At 44.9% G+C, this 14,285-nt stretch overlaps 1 protein-coding gene across 1 annotated transcript in view; it reads left to right on the forward strand.

The window, feature by feature from the left end:
- The first annotated feature begins 400 nt into the window (after positions 1 to 400).
- Positions 401 to 14,285, forward strand: part of Fam102b (family with sequence similarity 102 member B) — a 53,569-nt gene continuing 39,684 nt past the window's right edge. Inside the window, exon 1 of the mRNA XM_005076656.4 lies at positions 401 to 649. Coding sequence (XP_005076713.1) covers positions 513 to 649 — 137 coding nt within the window. The 5' untranslated portion in view covers positions 401 to 512. The remainder of the gene's footprint in view (positions 650 to 14,285) is intronic.

The raw sequence follows: 14,285 nt of genomic DNA on the forward strand, positions 1-14,285 counted from the left end.
TTTTTTAACCCGCGGGAGGAGTGACGAGCTTACTGCCTTCGCGTGTTAGCTTCCCCAGCTTCCCCGCCCGGCGTGCGCCTGCCAACCTGGAGTGTCTCCGCCCTCCGCCTGCCGCCCGCCCGCCGGGTTCGCACTGAGTGTGCTTGCGGGCCGTGGCCGCTAGGGGGCCTCTCGGGCCCGGAGGCGGCGACCGTTCTTCCAGTGGCGCCTCTCCCTGCTCGCAATCAGACGGGCGGCGGCAGAGGCACCGAAAGGGCGCCCACTCTCCGGGCGAGCTGCAAGGCGACCGCTCCTCGCGGGCGGCCGGGGTCCGCGCTGCAGCCGCCGGCGCGTTCCGGCCCGGGCTGCCGCGACAGGCGGCCCCGGCTCCCGCCGGCTCTCGGCGCCCCCCGGCCGCGCCCCCACGCGCTGCTCGCGGCCCCGGCCATGGGGCTGGGCGGATCCGAGGCTCGGCCGAGCTGAGGCGGCGGCGGCCGTCTGCTCAGCTCGCTCGCCGTCGCCTGGCCCTCACGATGATGAAGAAAAAGAAGTTTAAGTTTAAGGTGGACTTCGAGCTCGAGGAGCTCTCCTCGGTGCCCTTCGTCAACGGGGTCCTCTTCTGCAAGATGCGGCTGCTGGACGGCGGCAGCTTCACCGCCGAGTCCTCCAGGTAACGGGTCCCTCGAGCTGCTCTCCGGCGCCCGCCCGCCGGCAGGGGCTTGTTGCACGACCAGCATCCCTTTCCTTGCCTGGCCCCTTTGCTCTGCCGAGCTGCCAGCCCAGTGAGCTCATCGTCCTCCGGGGACTTGTCTGAGATCAGTCAGGGCATCAAGTTGGCCTTGACTCCCGGCGCTCCTGACTCCAGGTGGCCACTGGTGTCTGCTTTCCTCCCAGTTCTCCAGGAATGGGAGTGATGGAGACACAGGAGGAAAGGATGCTTCTGGTTTCTCTGGAGACATTCCCATATTTGCAAAATACAAACTAGAACTTAAAGCTTTTTAAAAGCAAAAAATTACCCAAACGGTTCCAGTTCCAAGAGCGCCCACTCGGAACCATCTGTGGTTGACATTAATTCCTGTGACTTAGAGTGGCCAGGCCAGGAGAGAGCCTGGGATACGCCTGATCGGACTTGACTTGAGTCAAGTGTTCCTGGCAGACGAGACTGTAGTCTTTGGCTCGACTAAGAGCTCCATGTCCATTTGATACGATTTTTCTCAGTTACCCACCTTCTAGTGTCACTGGTGTGTTTCAGAGTGGAGGACGTAGAATTGGAGAGCCCAGACCCCGTCCTCATTTTGAAATGAGCCCCTAGGCACTGTGGGAGAATCCTTCAGCGGTGACAGAATGCAGCCATGTGTGGCAGGATTCCTTGAGTAATTTAAATCAGTTCACAGATTGGTAGATTTATCCCTAAGTATTGTTTCTCTACAAGAAAACGGAAAATTGAAAGAAGTTTTGGAATGAACTTTAAAGTTCCTAAAGTCAAGGAGAAGGGCTAGTAGTCAATGAATATTATATATATCATATATAGTTAATTTTTACACTATATTCTTTTTATCTGCTGTTCCATTAATAATGTAAAGGAAATAATGTCAATGGGTTGTGAGCTGGAAGCCAGAAAGTTGCTCTCTGTGGCAATAATGAAACCTATGGAAGCCAGAAAATGCCAATCGCCTAATGAACAGATGTATGAAGTGCTATTGATTCCCAAAATTACCAAAAACATATTAGACTGTGATGACAACCCTGTAGGCAGTCAACTAAATGATTGTATTACAACCATTTTAACACTCCCGTCAGAGAACAATAAACTGTGCAGAAACAATATATACAGTACTAGCTCTTGGGATGGAGAAGCCTAAGCAATCCTGGACTTCGTCGGGGGTCAAGTGACAGCCTTACCCTGAGGCCTAGACAAAGTTTTCCTGCGGGGTTCTTAACCCCCTCCCCCAACCTGGAGCAGTTAGGCTTGGGCTTCTGGCTCACACACTGCTGACACCTGGTGGTCAGAACACCGGTCTAAGCCCTTCTTTGGCGTGCTTCTCAAAAGCCAGTTACTCATCAAAAGTAGACTTTTTTTTTTTCTTTTTCCCAGTAAACAAGTACACTGGGTTTCACTACCCTGAGCAGGACTGTGACGTGGAGGTTCTTACTTTGCAAGTAAATGAATTGAGTCTTAGGAAGCACACCTTCCCAAAACCCCACCCTGGCCAATCTGATCAGGTGATGCCAAGATCCTGGTCCAGGTGTAGAGCTTCAAACAGTATGATGCCAGACAAAGGGAGAAGCTGTGTGCTGTTGAAGAGTTTCTGAAGGCAGCTTCCTAGTAACTTAAGATGCAAAGGCTATATAACTGGATTTATCCTCAGCAGGGGTGAGGGATAGTCTGGTGTGAAACAAACCCTCCTTCCAACTAAAATCTGGCTTTATCAAGAGAAATAAGGCTACTAGTGCTCTAACTAGTGAGGGGGAAATATGGTCTGAAGGGAATGACTCGTGGTGAGGAACATGTGCTTTCGAAGCTGTGTGAGTCTGTCTTGTGTAAAGCTAAGACCTTGCTCGTCTTAGAATGAGGGGTGTGTCTAAGTAAATCTCAGTTCATGGGTTTACTTAGGTGTTCACAGCTAAAACTTGAAAAACTGAAATAGTTAGTGATTTGGGGTTGTCATGAGGGATTCATAGGACAGCGCACCTAAAATGCTACAGTGCTTTGGCATTCAGTGATGAAAAAGTTCTGTTTACTTAGATGTTCTACCAATTCCTGTATCCTAACTACCAAATCTTTGTTTAAGAATGATTGTTTGAGCCAGCTATAGTGGTCTAGACCTCAGTCCCAGAACTTGAGATAAAAGCAGAAGAAAGCTTGCCTGGACTACTTGAGACAGCCTTAGGACACACATGCACACATCAGCTTGAACAGGCAGACAGACACACACACACACACACTTCCTCTAAAGGATACCTTTCTTTGCAGGGAGAAATACAAAACCTAAAATATCAAAATTATGTTTCATCTAAACAGCACATGCCAGTCTAAACAATACATTTCTAATTGCTAAATTTTAATTTTAAAAATTATTCTAGCTGGGCTGTGGTGCACGCCTTTGATCCCAGCACTCAGGAGACAGAGGCAGGTAGATTTCAATAAGTTCGAGGCCACCCTGATCTCTAGAGCTAGTTCCAGGATAGCCAGGACTGAACCCTGTCTCAAAAAATTACTCTAGGAGACCTTTATAAATCAGACATGATTGGTGCTAATATCTCTCTGATAGCAATATGAAATGACTTCTGTGTAGAAGAGTTAAAGCAGACTCAAGACTGCCACCTCAACAAGCCTGCTGACAAGATTATCTTTGATTAGAGTCATGGTCTTCTTGCCTGGATGATGAGCATGGCTTGCTGTACTTACTCTGTGTGTACAAACCATGTGGTTCACACCGAATGCCTTCTGAGAGCCTGAGTCTTAGTCCCACTAAGTGCAGGACAGTTGCCTAAGCTGCCAGTCCCCATTACACCTATGCCCCTCCTGTTAGAGGGCACATCGCCACAACCTGACGCCAGAGAAGCTCGGAGCTGTGCCTCCAGGAACTAGAACGTCCTCAGCAATGAGTACATGCTGAGTCCATTGCATTCTAAGAAACCCCCAAACACTAAGCATGGAATTAGGGACCCCATACAAAGTGACATGTATACTGTTGGAGAAGAGGCTTAGTGGATACACACAGGGTGACACAGCAAACACACACACAACTTGACTTTGCTCAAAAACTAAATGTGCAGATGATTCATAGCTCACCAGGTATCACTTAAGCACTTAGCGGATTTCTAGCTCTCTGTCTAGGGATGTTAGAGCCTAGATGTTTACTGGCTTGGGGGACATACGGCTTACTGCTTAGTCGGTGGGTCAGACGCTCTGTGAGTGTCGAGAAGGAAAAGGCTTTTATTTGCAGCTCTGGTGTCTGCTGAAATCTACATTGGGATTTGAGCTGAACATGCTGAGAGCATAAGTTTGCACTCAGGAGAAAGCGAGGTGGGAGGGCAGCTTGAACGAGCCATTAATAGAGTTGGCGCTACATCAGCCTGATGGCGGAGTTCGCGCGAGCAGAAGCAGAGGATAATATTAGAAAGGGGTCTGAACGACACTGTAGGGTTTGATTTCCCTGATTGAAGGGTAGAATTCAATCCAGGATTCTTGAACTGCATTGTAATGTGATTAAAGTGGAATTTAAGCTGGCTGGCAGCTTGCTGCTGTTTGGGCTCAAGTGGCAATAGGTAGATTAGAGACAGGGAGACAAATGAGAGGCTGTGAAAATAACCTAGGTCTAGAGAGAACCTGAAGGCAGGTTTTCGTGTCAGTAGGTAGGTAATACAGCGGCTGATGCCTTGCACCATTGACAGACGTTAGAAGTTGAGGAGATGCCCTTTTGGTTGTGGAGGTGGAGGTTGAACATAGCTTTAGAGTAGCAGTTCTTAAGCTATGGGTCTTGACCCCCACAGGGATCGCATATCATATATCCTGCATATCAGATGTTTACATGGATTCATAACAGTAGCAAAACTACAGTTACAAAGTGGCAATGGAATAATCTTACGGTTGGGTTGGGGGTCCCCACAACATGAGGAACTGGCAGCATTAGGAAGGTTGAGAACCACTGCTCCAGAAGATATGAAGAGTTAAGCTGTATCCTTAATATATTACATCTAAGATGACACTAGGCCTCCCAATCAATCAAAGACACTGTTACCTTGGAATGTGGATTTCTTATTCTTGACCTCTTGGATCTGAACAAGCCTGTCTATATTCCTATGAGAATTTCCATACACTATTTTGTCTGTTTATGGATGATTAGTAAAAAAGGAATTTTAGGAGGATCTAGATTCTCATGTGAAAGTTTAATCAGTAAAAGGTTAGAGGAAATATAAAGGTCTTTATTTTGAATATGTGAGACTAAAAATGGTTAAAGCAAGTGGTTAGGCCCCACCCACAGTTAGCAAAGCTTTGAAAATACAGTACACTGTTATAACGGTCTGCTCAACTGAAGCCAAGCGGCTGCCTAATAAATTATTTTTGAAGACCTTTCAGAAAAACAGAACATCGTATCATTTGAATCTTTCCAGATCGCTCCTTAGCGAAGCATGTAAATCACTTTTAAAACTTATGGGGGTTGTGAAGACGTGTTTAATCCTGCTCTATTTAAACAAAGCAATGATTTCCCAGATTGCCTTGTCTTCATATGTGTGCATGTGTGTTATGTGTTATGTGTTTTGTGTTGGTAACTAAAGAAGTTTCCTAGTTTCACATAAGCTTGTGGGAAAAACCCATGTGAACTCGGGGAGTGTCCGGGAAGCTGACGAGCACATCTGTGTATTGGATCTCTGACTTTGTAAACAAGCTAAAGGGGTTTCTTTTTCTTCTTGCCAGAGAACAGCTTTGTTTTCCAGGTCTTAATTGACTGCACATTGTGTACTTCTTTTTAGTTAATTTTTTGCCTTATTTTAAAAGTAAAAATGTTTTCCTATTGGAAAACTTAGAGAAGCAAAAATAGTAAATATTGCCCATAAACGATGTAAAGTTTACCACTGTTACTAATATTTTGGTATATGACCTAGCCTCCATTGGTCCTTACACATGTGCGTGCACTCGAGCACACACACACACACACACACACACACTGCCCCCCATGATGATCACAGACATTTACTCATCTATCTATCTATTTGTTTATTTACTTATTTATTTTTAGTCAGGGTCTGACTGGTCTGGAACTCAATATGTAGACCAGGCTGGCCTCCAACTCACAAAGATGCCTCTGCCTCCCAAACACTGTATTTGAAAGCATGCACCACCAGGCCTGGCCACTGATCTTTTTGAACCAAAATGAGATCATGCCGTACCTAATATATTTTCAATTAATCTTTCAATCATGATATATGCATCTACAAAATATTTCAAATAGCTACATATTATTCTATTACATTAATTCCAATGACTGAACTAAACCCCTCTGAAATAATTTTCTTCTTTCCTGTTTATTAATAACTTTATAAACTATAGAAAGCATCTTTGTAACAAACGTAATACACATCTATTATTATTTAAGATTGATATATAGGAATGGAATTATTGAATATCTCGAGTTTTTAAGATCTTTGACATATATTACTAACCTTCCTTTCATTGCATCAAGGTGACTTTTAAGGTGAGAAAGTGTATCAAATATAAAAATATAATCAACATTTATTGTATATTTTGTTTTATTTTTTTGAGATAGCATCTCAGTGTGTGTGATCCTGGATGGCCTGAAACTCACTATGTAGACCAGCCTGGTCCAGAAATCACAGAGATCCACCTGCTTCTGCCTCCCAAGTGTTGGGATTAAAGGCATGCACCACCAAGCATGGTTGATGTTATGTTTTGTTTTCAAATTCTTCTTAGTTAGGGTTTCAGTTGCTGTGAAAAGACCACAGAAACTCTTATAAAGGAAACATTTAATGGTTGGCTTATATTTTCAGAGGCTTATTCCATTATCGTCATGGTTGGGACATGTTGGTGTACAGGCAGACATGGTGCTGGAGAAGGAGCTGAGAGTCCACATCTTGCAGGCAATAGGAAGTGAACTGAGACAGACACTGGGTGGTATCTTGAGCATATATGAGACCTCAGAGCCCGCCTCCACAGTGACACACTTCCTCCAACAAAACCACATCTACTACAAGAAGGCCACGCCTCCTAATAGTGACACTCCCTTTGAGGGTCATTTTCTTTCAAACCACCTCATTCCACTCACTGGCCCCCAAAGGCTTGTAACCATGTCAGAGTGCAAAAATGTGTTCAGTCCAACTTCACAAGTCCCCATAGTCTATCACAGTCGAAACAATGTTTTAAAGTCCAGAGTTCAAAGTCTCTTCTGAGATTCATGCAACCTCTTAACTGAAATCCCCTGTAAAATCAAAAAACAGATCACACACTTCCAACATGTAATGGCACAAAATATACATTACCATTCCAAAACATAGGGAATGGAGTATAGTGAGGAAATACCGAAAACCAGCTGGGCAAACTCCAAACTCTGCATCTGTATGCTTGATGTCAAAACGCTCTTCAGATCTCCAACTCCTTTCAGCTTTGATGACTGAAACATACTTCTTTCTCTTGGGCTGGTTCCACTCCCTGTTATCAGCTCTCCTCGGCAGGTATCCCAGGACTCTGGCATCTCTAACATCGTGGGGTCTCAAAGGTAATTCAGGGTTCAACTTCATAGCTTCACACAATGACCTCTCTAGGCCTCCATTCAGGGACACCCCTGACACAGCCTGGCTTTAGTGGCTTTCCTTAGTCACTCCTTGACTCTAACGCCAAAACCACGTAGCAGAAGTTGCCAAGTTCTGCTGCTCGCTAGGGCTGGAACATAGCCCTCTTATTCAATTACATCTCCACCAGCTTTCTGTCTTTAATCATTACCTCACTGCCTGTGCTCGGCTGTCCTTGAACTTGCTCTGTAGGCCAGGCTGACTTCAAACTCAAGAGAGCCTCCAGCCTCTGCCTTCTGAGTGCTGAAATTAAAGTTGTGCACCACTACATACAGCTCTAAGGTTTTCTTTAATTCCTTTTCACAAGTTGGAAACTTAGCTGGATGGGATCTTGCCCTGAGGTCACCACTCCCTTTATTCCATTTCTTAACCCATTTATCTCCTTTAGCATAGGATTTAGCTCCATTCTACTTCCTGGTGCTCCCTTTTCTCTGCTCAGCTTGCTCCTTTTCATTGTAAATCTTTATAAGCATGAACACTAGTAACCACATAACAGAGTCTATACTAGGCTGTTTTGAGATTTCCTCTGCCAACAGAATTAATCCAGATCTCTTCACTGCAGCACTACCTTCACCAAAATATCACAAGAACAATCTCTAGGCAACATACTAATAGTCTTCTCATCTGAAACCTCTTGAACCAGCCCCCCTCAGTTCAAATTGTTCTCAGCACCACAGTCTTTCATGCTCTGCTAGTATGCCCCATTAAGCAGCACTTAAAGCATTCAACTGCTTTCCTAACCCAAAGTACCAAAGTCCAAATTCCTCAAAACTAAAACACAGTCGGGTCTATCACAACAATACCCCACTCCTAGTATCAACTTCTGTCTTGGTTTCTATTGCTGGAAAGACACCATGACCACAGAAACTCTTATAAAGGAACATTTAATAAGGTGGCTTACATTTTCAGAGGCTTATTCCATTATCGTCATGGTTGGGACATGTTGGTGTACAGGCAGACATGGTGCTGGAGAAGGAGCTGAGAGTCCACATCTTGCAGGCAATAGGAAGTGAACTGAGACAGACACTGGGTGGTATCTTGAGCATATATGAGACCTCAGAGCCCACCTCCACAGTGACACACTTCCTCCAACAAAACCACATCTACTACAAGAAGGCCACACCTCCTAATAGTGACACTCCCTTTAAGGTCTGTTTTCTTTTAAACCACTATGCAAAGTAACGAAATGCTCTCTGACTACAAGTTGGAGACTCTTTATACCCTGAACCCAACAGTCCCTCTTCTGGGTATATATCCCAATGTAATGAAAGCAATATGTTGAAAAGATACCTGTACTTAGTAGCCAAGACACTGAAACAATATGAGTCTACAAACAGGTGACTGGATAAAAGAAATGTGGCATATTCTATGAATTTTTATTCATAAACAAAGAATTCTGTCATTTGTGACAGAGCAGATGACCCTGAAGAATTTTATGCTAAATCAGGAACGCCAAGTGCAGAAAGACAAACACCATATGACCTCATGTCTATGTGGGCTCTAAAAAAGGTGAGATGATCAGCAATTGAGGCAGTCTACTCTACACAGCAAGCCCCTGTCACAAAACAAAGTATGTTCATTTTAGAGAATTGGCCTCCAGGGGACACTACCAAATAGAGATCCAGAGAAGATACTAGATTCTGAGGGATCTGGAACATTTCTAATAACCAAGAGCTTGGGTTAGTCTTAAAGTTAATATTTACAAAAACTAAAATTGTGAATTGTATTTGTGTATATTTTACCATCTTGTTTTTGTTTTGTTCTTGCAAAATCACGTGAATAGAGATGGGAAGTCTGTGTTCCTCTTGGCTTAGGATATGTCAGGTGCTGTGATGCAGATTTTAAAAAATAAGTGGCTTACACAAGGCAGGTTTTTCTCTCACATGAAGTCTGGGATGCTTTTGTGGTTCTGCCCTGTCAACCTATCAGGTACCTGGATTCATTTGATAGTGCTGCTCTCAGAGTATTGTCACATCCCTGAGACTGTGGCTCAGCCTACATCCTGATCCCAGCCGTGAGGAGAAGAGGGAGTGAGGAAAAGAGCCTTCTGTTCACAGTCCATAGGTCTGAGCTTAAACACGGTGTCACTGTACCTAGCGATAAATAGCTTATGTAAAATAAATAAATAGGAGGGCAGATATCAAGGGATGAGAAATTTTCTACATCTAAAAGAATGAAATGGAGCAAAGCTACCCCAGTACTGGTAACAGTTAAATGACCTTGTCAATTTGTCAAGATCTGTGTTTTTCTTTTTTAAGATTTATTTTTAAATATGTATTTACTTTGTGTATATGAGTGTTTTGCTTACATGTATATATGTGCATCATGTGTGAGCACTGTACCTGCAGAGGCAAAAAAAAATCATCAGAGCCCCTGGAACTTGAGTTACAGACAGTTGTGAGTCACCATGTGGGTACTGAGAACCAAATCTGGGTCCTGGGGAGTAGCAGAAAGTGTTCTTAATTGCTGAGCTTATCTTAAATTATGTGTGTGCCTGAGTGTGGGTAACTCATGGTGCCCATGGGGGCTGAAGGTGTCAGATCTCCTGAAACTGGAGTGACAGTAGCTGTGAGCTAGCCCTTGTGGGTGCTGGGAACCAAGCTCAGACCCTCTGGGGGAGCAGTCACACTCCCAATTGTAGAGCCATCTCCGCGGCCCCAGGAATGGGAGTCTTTTAAAGAGGACGAGCGGACTCCGTGATTCCTAAGAGTCCGGGAACTCTACGTGTCTGTGGTCAAGCTTCTGATTGTTTCCCGCTGCTCCTCCTCTTATCCTTTCACTAGGTTGTGTTAGTCAAATAGTCGTGCATTTCAGTCCTTGTATGCTGTCCTCTCCCCACACCCTCACTTGCATGTCACTTGATCAAATTCCATCCCTCCCGACAGGCTAGGTCTAAGGCTCGCGGCTTCATACCCACCCCTGTCACGGTCCACAGACCTCCACCTGTTCTCTCCAACTGCTCCTGTGTACACTATCCCCTGAACAGGTTGGCTATGTGTTGCACAAATGAAAAACTTCCCTCTCTATCGAGCCATGATTTCTTCTCACAGGATTCCTAACTTTTTTTTGTCTATACCAATCGTTGTACACCATTGGATCCTGGAATTGTGTTTTTGAGAGATCGACACAAAAATAAAAATAAAATGCAGGAACAAGTAGGGAGGAAGAAATATTTCATGACTTTTTCTTTTGGAAGTTGGGGAAAGAGTCAAGGGAAATGTTGTGGAAGAAAATCCTCAGCAAAGTTTACCTTTTCTTTGTTTTGCTTTTTTCTTTTCTTTTCTTTTCTTTTTTTTTTTTTTTTTTTTTTGCTCTTCCTCTTCCCTGCCCCCTCCCAGACAGTCTTAGATAGCCCAGGCTGGCCTCAGACTTGCAGTGTAGCCAGGGGTGACCTTGAACTTTTGATCCTGTTGCCTCAACCTTCCCTCTCTGGAGCTGTAAGTGTCCACCACCAGACCTTGTTTTTAAAGTTTTTTCCTTGAAGTCCAGCTGCTGTCCACTGTGTCACTGCTGCACGTGAAGAGGGGAAAGTGGTCAGATCAAGGGTGTAGACTTGGCCTGCTTCACACCACAGGGAGCCAGAAGCAGAGGGGTAGCTTATGCAGGAGGTTGGCTTGGGCTGAAACGGAAAAGAACGCTTACCTGAAAGACCACCTTTGTTTTTCAGCAGCCATCTAGAAAGGAAGCAACATGTGGTGACACAGCCACGTGATCTAAGCCAGAGGCAGACGAGTTTGAGGCCAGCCAGGCCTATCTAATGAGACCTTGCTTCAAAAAGAAAAAGTAAAGGTGCAGTGATAGACAGACAGACAGACAGAGGCTATAATAATGAATGGTTAGAAAAGTTTCCACAAGGAGTGGGAGAGGAAGCTGACCAAATCCAAAAGGCCTACCTGCAATTTCAAATATGGATTTCAGTGATAGCAACACTGTGGTTTTCACCAGCAGCACCTGTGAGCTAGGAGAGAATGGGTGGAAGGGTTGGTTTGAGTTTAGAAGTTTATCAATAGATGGGGAGATCAAGAGGCAAGGCAACTAAGGTGAGCACAGGATTTAGAACTTAGTCTCAGGATTCCACATGTATAAGGAAGGAAGTCGAGCCAGGAAGGTAAATCAGGGAATGAGAAAGGTTGGAGAATAGAGGATCAGTGGTTTCCAGGAAAACGAGTAGAAAGAATGATGCATGATCCTTGAATTGAAGAAGGAACAGGGGTTATGCTCAGAAAGTGGAATATTATTTTATTTTTATTTTTGATTGTTTGAGATGGGGTCTGTCTTAGTCAGCATTCTAGTGCCCTGAAGAGACACTATGGTCACAGCAAATCGTATAAAGGAAAGCATTTAATTGGGTCCAACTTACAGTTTCATAGGCTTAGTCCATTATCCTCATGGCCGAGGGCATGCCGGCGTGCAGGCAGACATTGTGCTGGAGAAGTAGCTGACAGTTCTACATCCTGACCTGTAGGCAGTAGGAAGAGACAGACACTAGGCCTGGCTTAGGCCCTTGAAGCCTCAAAGTCTAATCCCAGTGACACATTTCCTCCAACAAGGCCACACCTACTCCTTCCCTACCTCCTAATCCTTTCAAATGATGCTACTTCCTGATGACCAAGCTTTCAAATATATGAGCCTATAAGGGCATGTTTATTCAAACCACCACAGAGTCTTAGGTAGCCCAGGTTGGATTCTCATGTGTCCATCTCCAAAATGTGGGGATTACAGGCATGAGCCATCACACCCAGCCAGAAACAGAACACTAACACTTGAGGTTATTTCAGTAGAACCGTGTCAGGATTTGGCTTGGTCTAGGATATGAGTGTTGCTGAAATGTGTGAAGATTGAGTAGGGCAAAGAAGTCTGAGCCTAGGATATGAGGTTCTTTTCATGGCGTTGAAGTAGGAAGAAGTTGAAGTGTCCACAGAGGTTGGCTGGGAAAGGGATTTCTGTGCTGTGAGCTAGAAGAATGTGACATAGCCAGGCACCACATGCCTCTAGATCTTAAGTCTGGTTTGAAAGAAGACCTAGAGCTTGCAAGTGGCAAGGGAGCTGGGAGCAAGCTGCCTCTTAACCAGAGGAGGATGGGGAGGAGGTGAGGAGGAGGAGGAATAAACATCCCTTCCCTGTAGATGCACAATGCCAGTGGTGTCCTCCGAAAGCTGCCTGGTTTTAGTCAACCAATGAGCGAGAACGTGAGAGGCTGGGAATGTGGGAGCTTGTCTAACCCTGGTGGGGCATGGGGCTTGGATGGCAGAGTAAGTAGAGACGAACAGCACCAATAGAGTGGACACTGGGGAAGGACGAGCAGAGGAGGCCGTGTGGGTGAAAGGGACAGGCAGAGCTGTGGTCCCTAAGATCCCCAGGAGGACATGAAAAGCTGCGGGGTGGCCCACCCAGGCCCACGGCATGCAAGACAGCTCCTCCGGTTCCCTCTGGAAGTGCAAGGGAGGTCACACGGCCTCGTCTGCTTCCTGGGACGTCTTACCTGCTTTTCCTTCTTGTGCCTCTTTGCTCTAGACTCAGCCATCATCAGCAGACGTCTTTTAACTCATTTCAGAGGGAGGAATGTGCTTGTCCCTTGTCACTCTACCCACACCTAATTTCCTGTTCTTCTGCTGCATACAATGCCAATCCAAACTTTGTAGGAAAGAACAGTCTGCATGATCTGTCTCAAGCATGCCTTTTCTCCTCTCAACCGTGTAGCGTGACCCACACATGACTAAAACTGACTTTCCCAGTATCAGTCGTTATACTCAGTGTTTTCTCATTTGTGCTCGAACCAAAGCTGTGGTAATTTCCTACTTCCTGAAACTTGACTGTCTTGGCCTCTATGAAATCTACTCCCCACTTTTACCTCTCAGTTCTTAGATTTTTCTTACGAATTCTCTGAGGGTCTTACTTATAGCCATTTCACTAATCCATTTTATTTTTAGAGCAAACTTGACTAGAAATTGCAAATTTTCCCATATACCCACTGTCTCTCACTCACACGGCTTCCCCACTTTTACCACCCAACACAGTGGTACATTTGTTACTGAGAATCGGGAGTCTGCATTTACACATTATCATCCAAGGTTGATGGTCTATCAGAGTTCATGTTGATGTTGCGTATTATACAATGACACAGATCCACCAGTTTAGTAACCCACAGAACAGTTTCACTGCTTGAAATATGTTGTGAATCCTGCCTACCCATCCTTCTTACTTCAACCACTAGTATGTTTACTTTATCTTCCTAATTTTGTCTTTTCAACATGTACCTAGCTGGAATTACAGTATAATTTAGGTTTCTATTGCTGAAATGAAACACTGTGACCAAAAAGCAAGTTGGGGAGGAAAGGGTTTATTCGACTTACATTTCCGCATCGCTGTTCATTACTGAGGGAAGTCAGGACAGGAACTCAAACAGGGCAGAAACTTGGAGGCAGGAGCTGATGCAGAGGCCATGGAGGGTGCTGCTTACTGGCTTGCTTCCCCTGCCTTGCTCAGCCTGCTTTCTTACGGAACCCAGGACCACCAACCCAGGCATGGCACCACCCACCATGGCCTGGGCCCTCTCTCATTGATCACTAATTGAGAAATTGCCTAATAGCTGGATCTCATGGAGGCATTTCCTCAACTGAGGCTTCTTCCTCTCTGCCGACTCTAGCTTGTGTCAAGTTGACACACACTCAGCTAGTGCAGGTCCTCTATATCAGCTTCTTCCCTTAGGACATGCAAGGTCTCTTCGTGCCATTAGACCCAAAACTTCACGGTTCTCTTCCTTTAAACTAAAAAATTATTCATTTTTGTTTTGTTTTAAGATGGAGTAATCCTTTCTTTTTACACACTTGGATGAAGAAGTTTTCATTAAACAATCTTTCCAGTAGAAAACAGGAAAGTAGCCTCCAGCTGCTCTTCTCAGGGCCTGAGGTCCCCCTTGCACAAGTGGATTAGCACATCCCAGTGCCTCTTGGTGTCACCCATGCACGCCATCATTCTTTAGTTTCCCATCAAAT

The sequence above is a fragment of the Mesocricetus auratus genome, unplaced genomic scaffold (genome assembly GCF_017639785.1).
Source record: "Mesocricetus auratus isolate SY011 unplaced genomic scaffold, BCM_Maur_2.0 Super-Scaffold_100009, whole genome shotgun sequence".
Classification (NCBI taxonomy): domain Eukaryota; kingdom Metazoa; phylum Chordata; class Mammalia; order Rodentia; family Cricetidae; genus Mesocricetus; species Mesocricetus auratus.